Here is a 10,989-nt window from a genome sequence, read left to right as displayed (position 1 = left end):
AGTATTTCTCTTTATCCACTTTAGCTTTTTTTAAAAAAACCCACTCAGGCATATATAATAAATTACATCTCCAAATGGCACATTCTGCAAGTCTGCTCCTCCCCATGATGTGATTTGATGTGATAAACCAATCAGAGGGTTAAGGGTGGGATTGTTGTGTTGTTGTTGTTGTTAAATACCATGAAGTTGGTTCCAACTCATAGTGATCCTGTGTAGGGTTTCCGAGGCTTTATATCTATTGTGGGAGCAGAAAGTCTCATCTTAGTATACCGCCTTTAATCCCAATGCCACCCCAATATGTGGGAGATCTTACAAGAGAGATAAGGAGAGAGATTTGAGCAAAGAACGAGGGAACCTACTACCACCAAGATAAAAGCTGGGAGTGTATGCTTTGAACCTGGGGTCCCTTCACTGTGAAACTTCCTCTTCTCTTAGATTCAGGGAAAGACTGATAATAAGATATATGCAAATTTCCATGGAATATTTGGTCTACAGATGCCAAAAGGAGAAATGGACCTTTCTCCAGAGCTGTACTCTGAATTCAAACTTCTAGGCTCTTAAACTGAGAGAGAATAAATTTTGGGTTGTTAAAGCCATCCACTGATGATCTGTTACACAGATGGTCCCTGGCCTTGTCCTGGCTGATGATATTGAACTTCTCCATGGTCTGTTTCCACAAACGTAGTTGATTTTATGTCTGTGTATTCCATCTGGCAAGGTCCATGTGTATAGTTGCCGTCTATGTTGTTAAAAAAGGTATTTGTAATGAATAAATTGTTGGTCTTGTAAAATTTTGTGCTAACTTTAGACTCACAAATTGCATTTTCAGGCATATGCTCAACACAAGGATGGATATATATACATAAATGTTGTAGTTGTTGTTGTTAGGTGCCATCGAGTCGGCACCGACTCACAGCAGAACGAAACAATGTCCAATCCTGGGCCAACCTCACTACTGTTGCCACGCTTGAGTTCATTGATGCTCCACCTGACCAATCCATCTCGCTGGGGGTCTTCCTCTTTTTCTCAGACCCTCCATCTTACCAAGAATGATATCCTTCTCTAGCGACTGTTCCCTCCTGACAATATGTCCAAAGTATGAGAGACGAAGTTTGGCCATCTTGGCCGCAAAGGAGCAGTCTGGCTGCACTTTGTCCAAAACAGATCTATTGGTTCTTTTGGCAGCCCATGGCACTTTTAGTATTCTCCTCCAACACCACAACTCAAAGGCGTCAATTCTTCTACGATCTTCCTTATTCACTGTCCAGCATTCGCATCCATATGAGGTTATTGAAAATATCATGGCTTGGGTCAGGCGCACCTTAGTCCTCAAGCTGACATCTTTGCTTTTCAACACTTTAAAAAATTCCTGTGCAGCAGATTTGCCTAATGCAGTACGTCATCTGATTTCTTGACTGCTGCTTCCACAAATGTTGATAGTTGATCCAAGAAGAATGAAGTCCTTGACAAGTTCAGTCTTTTCTCTGTTGATAAGAATGTTATTAGTCTAGTGGTGAGGATTTTTGTTTTCTTGACATTGAGATGTAATTCATACCGAAGGCTATGCTCTTTGATCTTCATCGGTAAATGTTTTCAGTCCTCTTCACTTTCAGCAAGCAAGGTTGTATCAGCTGCATATCGCAGGTTGTTAATGAGTCTTCATCCAATCCTGATGCCACGTTTTTCTTCATAGAACCCAGCTTCTCTGATGATTTGCTCAGCATACAGTTTGAATAAGTATGGTGAAAGAATACAACCCTGTTGCACACCTTTCTTAATTTTAAAACATTCAGTGTTCCCATGCTCTGTTGTTGTTGTTAGGTGCCATCAAGTCAGTACTGACTCAAAGTGACTAGATAGATAGATAGATAGATAGATAGATAGATAGATAGATAGATAGATAGATAATTTTTTTTCTTTCAGGACACACATACCAGAAAGTTCATAGCACTTATAATTTTTGTTAGATGATGTCGAGTCAGCTTTGACCCATAGTGACCCTGTGTACATCAGAACAAAACTATGCCTAGTCCTGCACCCATCAGTCATCCTCACGACTGTTGCTGTTTAAACGCATTGTTACAGCATTCATTACAGTGTTAATTCATTTCACTGTTTTCTAAGCAAGATGTCTTTCTCCAGGAATGATCCCTTCAGATACAAATGCAAAGTAAGATTTCACTATCCTAGTTTCTAAGGAGCATTCTACTACATTTCTTCCAAGATAAATGTGTTCATTCTCTGGCAGTCTATTCCTTGTAATGTTGTTGTTGTTATGTGCCATGGAGTCAGTTCCGACTCATAGCGACCCTGTACAGGGTTTCCGAGGCTGTAAATCTTTACGGGAGCAGAAAGCCTCATCTTTCTAATTTGTTGTTGTTGTTGCAAATACGTCAATTCTTTCTCCTGCTTCCTTTCTCACTGTACAGCTTTTACATGCATGTTTGTTGTTGTTGTCAGGTGTTCTTGAGTCAGTACCAATTCATAGCAACTTTATGAACAACAACTTTATGTGCCAACCTCACAACTGTTGCTATGCTTGAGCCAGTTACTGCTGCCACTGTGCCAATCCATCTCTTTGAGAATCTTCCACTTTTTTGCTGACCCTACACTTTACCAATTATGATGTCCTTTTCCACAGACTGTCGCTCCTGATAATATGTCCAAAGTATGAAAGATGAAGTGTAGTCATCCTGGCTTCCAAGGAGCATGTACAGCCATGTACTTCTTCCAACACAGATCTGTTTGTTCTTTTGGCAGTTCATGGTACTTTTAATACTTTCCTCCATACCAAACTTAAATGCATCACTTCGTCTACAGTCTTCTTTATTCATGAGGCAATTGGGATTATTATGGTTTGTGTCAGGTGAACTTTAGCTATCAAAGTGATATCTCTGTTTTTTAACATTTAAAAGAAGACTTTTGTTGCAGATTTGCCCAGGGCAAAACATCATTTGATTTCCTGACTGCTGCTTCTATAGCTTGTAGATCTGAGTCAAACGAAATCCTTGACAACTTTAATCTCTGTTTATCACGATGTTGTTTTTTGGTCTATTTGTGAGAACTTTTGTTTTGGGTTGCTTGTAATCCATGTTGACAGCTGTGGTCTTTGATCTTCATCAGTTAGTGCTTCAAGTCTTGTTGGCTTCCAGCAAGCAAGGTTGTCTCATTTGCACATCACAGGTTATTAAGGAGTCTTCCTCCATTCCTTAGACCACATTCTGCTTCGCATAGTCTATAGTCTCAGATTATTTGCTCCGTATACAGATTGAGTAAATCTGGTCACAGGTACTACCCTGCTGCCCACCTTTCCTGATGCTGAGCCAAGCAGCGTGCCCTTGTTCTGTTTGAACAATTGCCTTCTGGTCTGTGTATAAGTTCTGCACGAGCACAATAAGAGTTCTGGAATATTCCCATTCTTGGCAGGGTAATCTGTAACTTGTTAAGATCCACACAGTCAAATATCTTCATGTAGTCAATAAAACACCACCTTATTTGTAATAGCCCAATATTTGAAATTTTCCCTAATGCAAATCAGCAGTAGAATGGGTCTGCATATTCATTACAGTGGGCCACTGTAAGGCAAGAAAATGATACATTAATACATACAACATGACTGAATCTCACAGACATCATACTGAGCAAAAGAAATTGGATACCAAACAGTACACATTATATGCTTCTGTTCTTCATATGAAGTTCAAGAACTGGTTAAACATATATGGATATATGCTTATCAGAACACACACATATATAGCTCAAGAAGGCAAAACTAACTTACGTTGTTAGAACTCAGTGAATATCTTTAAAATGGGGTTTACAGATTCAAAGAGGGTATGACAGCAACAACTCCCCTTTGTTGATCTGGGTGGTACTTTAATAACAAACCAGCTGTTTTTGACTCGATACTGACTCATGACAACCCTATGTATGTCATGGTAAATCTGTACTACAAAGTTCTCAATAACTGGTTTTTCACAAATAAATCAGCAGGCCTTTCTTCTAAGGTGCCTCTTGGTTAGCCTTTTGGTTAGCAGCCAAGTGCATTAATCATTTGCACCAATAGGTACTTTCAATTTGTAAAACTTCATTGAGTTGCACTAGTATGATCTATGTACTTTTCTGTTTGCAGTATAGAAGTCTATGGGTGGGCTCCTGGTGTGGCGCTGTGGGATCAGCACTGGGCTGTGAGCCACAGGTCAGCATTTTGAACCCACCAGCTGCCCCTTGGAAACGCTATCTAGGGTAACTATGAGTCAGAACCAACTCGACAGCACTTAACAACAACAACAAAATGGGTGGCACAAACAGTTAAGTACTCGACTATTAGCTGAGAAGTTGGTGGTCCAAACCCATGCAGAGGTGCCTCTAAACACAGGCATGACAATGTGTTTCTGAAAGGTCACAGTCTTGAAAACCCTATAGAGTAGTTCTACTGTATACATAAGGTGCTCTGGTAGCATAGTGGTTATGAGTCGGGTTGCTAACCTCAAGGTCAGCAGTTCAAAACTACCAGTTGTCCCGTGGGAGAAGGATGAGGTTTTCTGCTCCTGTGAAGATTTATAGCCTTGGAAACCCTGTACAGGGCCACTATGAGTCTGAACCGACTCCATGACACACAGCCACCACCACCACTGTATACATGTGGGGTCACCACAAAGTGAAATTGACTCCAGGTCAAATAACAACATATGAAGTATGATAGTGTTATTTGCCATTGATAATTAATACAGGTTTACAAAATGGTAATAATATGTATTTCTCAAGAGTTCTCAGAAGTTAACATGTGAGCATGCATCACATAACATGTGATCAATAAGTGTTATTAATATTGTTAACTATTATTAATAATATATTGCCAGCTCCTTTCGGTATGGCTTCCATGTCAATGTAAAGAAAGCAAAAGTCATTACTATTGGACCAATAAACATATAAATAGAGAAAACAATGAAGTTGTCAAAGTTTGCTTGGATCAACCATCAACACTCATGGAAGCAGCAGTCAAGAAATCAAACGACTTTTTTTTAAAATTGTGAATTATATGATAGTTTACATGGGAGAATACTAGTTTTACATTCATCCTATCATATATCGTTTCATTGCCATGGTTACAGTCCCCCCCATGCATCAACAAACCACAGGGTATACCCTGCAAGCCTGCCTCCCACCCCCACCCCGGTCATCAGCACACAGCCCTTCTCCCTTTCTGGGTCTAAAGTCCCCAGCCGCTCCCTCTCTCCACGTCATCGTCTCCATCTCTGGTGTCACTGCTTCTCTGGGTAGGGTCCCGCTCTCCGCTCTTCTCCCTTGATGGTCCCAGGGACCTCCACTCCCAGGCTGAAAAGTTAATCACTCCCCTCCTTGATACAAAATGTCTACCTTTACATTTCCAACACTCACAATCAGTCCTGATAACAATTATTCACTATTGTATCACAAGAGACCTATCCGCATTTCCTTTCATCAGCCCCACCTAGACAGATTGGGTACTATTCAGTGGAGATTCTACCTTCTTCCACGCCCTCTGGATCTAGGTTCCCTCTGAAAGCTTGTAAGCCAGTCACTTCTTGCCTTTGAAGTGCCGCCCCCCACCCCTCCATTGTGGGTAGCCAATGTCCAAGTTGCTCATCCCTGTCTATTCTGTGTATGGAGGGGGTGGGACTGATCCTTGCTGTAAGAATTTGTTCCCTCTTTTGAGCTACTGCATCCATACGTGTAGGTCAAGTTCATCAAATTGTATCAGATTACTCTTTTTTTCCTCTTCTTTCTTCTTTTGGTTGAGCTCTGATCATCCAGTCATTGAAGCCAGGTCAAATGGGTATTATCTGCAAGTGTGGGTGTTCTTGTGCATATGCCCTCTCTTCTTATCAGCTGGATGCTTCACTCTCTCACTCTCCACGCTAGTTCTCTGTAGCTATGTCCCTGACTCTGGGTCCAAGAGTCCCCAGGTCTTGCCACACTGCTGGCCAACCAGGTCTTCACCAGGGTTCAAATGACGTTTTGCATTAGGCAAATCTGCTGAACACAATCTCTTTAAAGTGAGTGTTCAAGAGCAAAGAAGTCAGCTTGAGGACTAAGGTGCACCTGACCCAAGCAATGATATTTTCAATCACCTCATATGCATGCGAAAGCTGGGCAGTGAATAAGGAAGACCGCAGAAGTATTGATGCATTTGAGCAATGGTATTGGAGGAGAGTATTGAAAGTACCAGGGACTGCCAAAAACAAACAGATTTGTGTTGGAAGAAGAGCAGCCAGAGTGCTCCTTGGAAGCTACGATGGCCAGACTTCATCTCTCATACTTAAGGGCATATTGTCAGAAGGGACCAGTCCCTGGAGAAGGGTATTATGTTTGGTAAAATGGGAGGTCAGAGAAAAAGAGGAAGACCCCCAATGAGATGGATTGGCACAGTTGTAGGAGAGATGGGCTCAGGCGTAGCAAAGATTGTGAGGTTGACCCAAGACCAGGCAGTGTTTCATTCTGTTATGCATACGGTCGCTATGAGTCAGTATCAATTTAATGGCACCTAACAACAACATCTCCCTTAAGTTATAGAGGAAGAAACAGACCCAGATGTGTAAAGTTACTTGTCTATGTCACGCAGTTAGTCAATTGTAGAGAGAAGACTAGAAACATTTCCCTACCCCTTTTTTAGGTCTCCCATATTCTAATTCAATTTTTACTTCCTTTTTATTATAGATATATATCAATCTGTCTTTTATTAATGGTATGTGGTATTTATCCAGAAGAAAAGAAAGAAAAGTCTTGGATATTATCTGGCTCACTAAGGTCTGTTGTTGTTAATTGCTATCGAGTAGGTTCTGACCCATACCGACCCTGTACAGGGTTTCCAAGGAGCAGCTGGTTGGCTTGAACCACTGACCTTGCAGTTCAAACCAAGTTTGTAGTCCAGTGCATTAACCCACAGCGCCATACCAGGAAATGAGACTAATTTTGAAACATAAATTTACTTGAGATTGATGACAGTGGTCACCTGACTTGTGACTTGTTAGGTGCCCTTGAGTTGGGTATGAAGTACAGAGATGGTAAAATCAGATAGTGAAGGCCAAACCAAAACATCCACTGCCAACTCACATGGCCCCACAGGACAGTTAAAACTGCTCCTAAGAGTTTCCAAGACCGGACATCTTTATGAGAGCTGATAGCCTCATCTTTCTCTCATAGAGTGGCTAGAGGATTTAAACCACTGACTTTGCAGTTCACAGCCCAGTGCTTAAACCACTGCATCACCAGGCCTTAGTGATGGCCAGTCAGGGGAAACATGTGTGTTGCCAATGAATATGTTGTCAACAAAATGATTTTTGCATGCCTAATAACTCTGATAGCGTACTGGTTACAAATTGGGCTGCTAACCTCAGGGTCAACAGTTCAAAACTACCAATTGTTCCACATGAGAAAGATGAGGCTTTCTGCTCCTGTAAAGATTTACAGTCTCGGAAACCCTGTACAGGGTCGCTATGAGTCGGAACTGACTCCACGGCACATAACAACAGCAATAACTCTGAAAGTTATTTCAAAGACCTTCAAATAAAAGACAGAAAACCTAGCTGAACTCTGACAATTACAACATACAGGATTCCATTACATCACTGATATTAATGAAAGAAGAGACAAAAACCATAGGTAATTTTCAGATATAAAAAAGATACAAAATTTATTTGGAAATGGAAAGAGAACACTTAAACTTACTTTATCATTAATCATAAGCCATTTGAAATAAATACTAACCGGGAGGCACTTGTGTAGAATCATCTATACCCAGTTGTCCCGTATTTAAGCTGAGTTCTACAAAGAATTCTTTCTGAAAAATAACATATACAGAATTAACAAACAGCTCAGGCTTTCCTATATAGTATATATAGTTTTTAAATCCAGCTTCATCTAAATGCCAGTTAAAATAAAAATCACAATGTAAAATGAACTTTCACTTCCAAGTATCTAAAAACCTTTAAATAGTAATGCATTACTCCAAAATTAAGATGATGAAGAACCATGATTCTTTTTACTACAGGTATCCTATGCAATACTTACTGTTTTTATATGAAATAAACACCGGTAGAAAAGACAAAAGTTTCTAGGAAAAATGAATGTATGCAATAGAAATGAAACTTAAAAATACATTTCTCCCAGTGTAGAACCTTTAGTGATATCTTTCTTCCCCCAATTTTCTCTACTTAAATGTTTGCTTTAATGCCTTCTGACCAATATGGTTACTGCCATTACTTAAAAATCATTTTTAAAGTTGCTGCTCTTGTTAAGAGCTGTTGAGTCAGTTACGACTCATAGTGATCCTGTATAGGATTTCCAAGGAGTGGCTGGTGGGTGTGAATCACCAACCTTGAGCTTAGCTGTCCAGTGCTTACCCTGCACTGTCACATCAGGATACTTCAATTTTGTTTTTTAGGCAGCAGATTTCCCTTTTCAATAAAGTAAGGATTAATTATTCTTTTGAGTAAAAAAATTAACATTGACTTCTTTTCTGAACACACGCATTCATGCACATGCTGACACTCACACACGCAGGATTTGTACCTGTTGAGTCAATTCTGACTCGTAGTGACCCAGTAGGACAGAGTCCAACTGCCCTGTAGAATTCCTGAGGCTCTATATCACTATGGAAACAGTCATGTCTTCCATGGAGCAGCCAGTAGGTTCTAACCACCGACCTTTCAGTTAGCACCGAATGCTCCTCCCCCACTCCATCAGGGATCATAATCCACTATGTTACCAGGGTTCCCACAGCACAGGTGGTGGTGGTGGTGGTGGTGATGTGCCGTGGAGTCAGTTCAGACTCATAATGATCCTGCATAGTGTTTCTAAGGCTGTAAATCTTTACAGGAACAGAAAGCCTTATCTTTCTCCTGCAGTGAGTCGAACTACTGACCTTATGGCCAGTAGCGCTGGTCAGTTTCATCTCCAAAAGTCATTGTCTAAAATTGCCAGTGTAATTGTGGGTCTAGGCTGTCTATGCTACTGTATTTCATGCAGCTTAATAAACCAAGCCTTGCAAACATCCAAGGCAACCTCATTTTTAAGTAAAATTGAACTATCAAGTACTCTGCTAAAATAAGGGTAGATTAGATTTATTCTCCAGACTTCCTCTACTTATCTAGTAATGTCTAGGAAAAGTAATTATGTTGTCTGGTATGTTTAAGATATATAAAAGCCTCACAATATTCATATGATTTTTACTCCATAAATAATTAAATATTTCTATTAATATTTGTCCCAGTGTTTTGTTACGATTCTAATTGCTAAAACCCTACTTCCTTCTTCTTAAAATAATGGAATTAGTTTTAATCCTTCCCAATTACCTGGTATTATTTAAGTCAGTGATTTATAATGTCCCTCGTGAGACACACTTATCCAGCCTCAAACACTACATTTTTATAGTGATCTTAAATAGCCACCATTATAGTTTCATTTTTAAACTAAACTTCTTTTTTTTTGTCTTTATAAAAAGCACCACATTCTATGTTACCAATGGTGTGGTGCTGCAGGATAAGCATTGGACAGCAAGGTCAGTTTGAACCGTAAGGTGGCAGTTCAAACTCACTTTGAACTATGAGTCAGAACTGACTCCATGATACTTAACAACAACAAAAGATCTATCTATCTATCTATCTATCTATCTATCTATCTATCTATCTATCTATCTATCTATACTATAACATATCTATAGAACATATATGTATATATATGTTCTATAGATATGTTATAGTATAAAGCACTGTACTACAGGGTTGGTTTGAATCACAGGTCAGTTTGAATCACAAGGTTGGTTTGAATCACAGAGTGGCCATGAATCAGAACCACCTCAAAGGCGGTTAGCAACAACTGCGCCGAGTGAGTGACACATAGCAAAGGAAGGGGCTCAGTAACACTGTTCACACTACTGAGCTCTGGTCCCAATCTGCACCCTCCAAGCAGCTGAATTAAAAACAGGAATTAGTCAGCAACTTTGCTCTAATCAATTTTCGTTTTAAGACATTTTCCTTGAACATTGTCTAATCACATAACATGATGAAGTAGGTTTAACAGCCCTCTGTTATAAAATAACAGAACGCACTGAACCTCACCAAGGTCGGCATTTATGCTGACAGACCAGAATCAGAATCACTGAGTGTCCAGGTCACCTGAAGCAGGGACAACAGACACAGCTACCCCTGATGAGTACAGGAAGACAAGAAGTAATTGTACTCCTAGTGGGTATGACCAGAATTGCTCAACAATTCATCACAGACTTTTGGTTCTGCACTGGCTGAGATATGTCCACTTAAGACAGACTTACATACATGGTGAAACTTTCCCTACATTTTCATTCCCTACTTCTTTATTTCTCAAACTCCGTATCATCCTTCAAGACCTACACAAAGCAGCACTCTGAGAAGACCACCCAACACTCCCAGAAGAAGAATCTGACACTTTCTCTTCTGTACAAACCTCTACTAATAAGAATTCAAACACTTCTTATTGGTTTGAATTCGTTGCAACTCATAACAAGCCTATGCACAACAGTATAAAACACTACCTGGTTCTGTGCCATCCTCACAATTGTTGTTACACTTGAGCCCTTTGCTGCTGCCATTGTGCCAGTCCATCTTGTTGGGGTCTTCCTCTTTTACCTGGCTCTCCACTTTACCAAGCATGATGGCCTTCTCTAGAGACTGATCCTTCCTGATAACATGTCTGAAATATGAGAGAGAATGTCTGGCCATCCTGGCTTCTAAGGAACATTCTGGTTATACTTCTTCAACACAGATTTGTTTGTTCTTCTAGCAGTACTTTCAATATTCTTCTCCAATACCATAACTCAAATGTATCAATTCTTCTACAGTAATCCTTATTGACTGACTGTCCAACTTTCACATGTACATTTTGTTGTTGTTGTCAGGTGCCATCGAGTCAGAACCGACTCATAGCGACCCCATGCACAGCAGAACGAAACAATGTCTGATCCTGGGCCAA

At 40.2% G+C, this 10,989-nt stretch overlaps 1 protein-coding gene across 2 annotated transcripts in view; it reads right to left on the bottom strand.

Annotated features, from left to right (window-relative positions):
• TBC1D19 (TBC1 domain family, member 19) overlaps positions 1 to 10,989 on the bottom strand; it is a 304,338-nt gene that overhangs the window by 120,428 nt on the left and 172,921 nt on the right. For both annotated transcript variants that reach the window (XM_006866308.1, XM_006866309.1), the window contains one exon: positions 7,750 to 7,822. In XM_006866308.1, coding sequence (XP_006866370.1) covers positions 7,750 to 7,822 — 73 coding nt within the window. The remainder of the gene's footprint in view (positions 1 to 7,749; positions 7,823 to 10,989) is intronic.

Source organism: Chrysochloris asiatica, unplaced genomic scaffold (genome assembly GCF_000296735.1).
Source record: "Chrysochloris asiatica unplaced genomic scaffold, ChrAsi1.0 scaffold00089, whole genome shotgun sequence".
NCBI classification, from domain to species: Eukaryota; Metazoa; Chordata; class Mammalia; order Afrosoricida; family Chrysochloridae; genus Chrysochloris; species Chrysochloris asiatica.
This window is presented reverse-complemented; position numbering and strand designations above follow the sequence as displayed.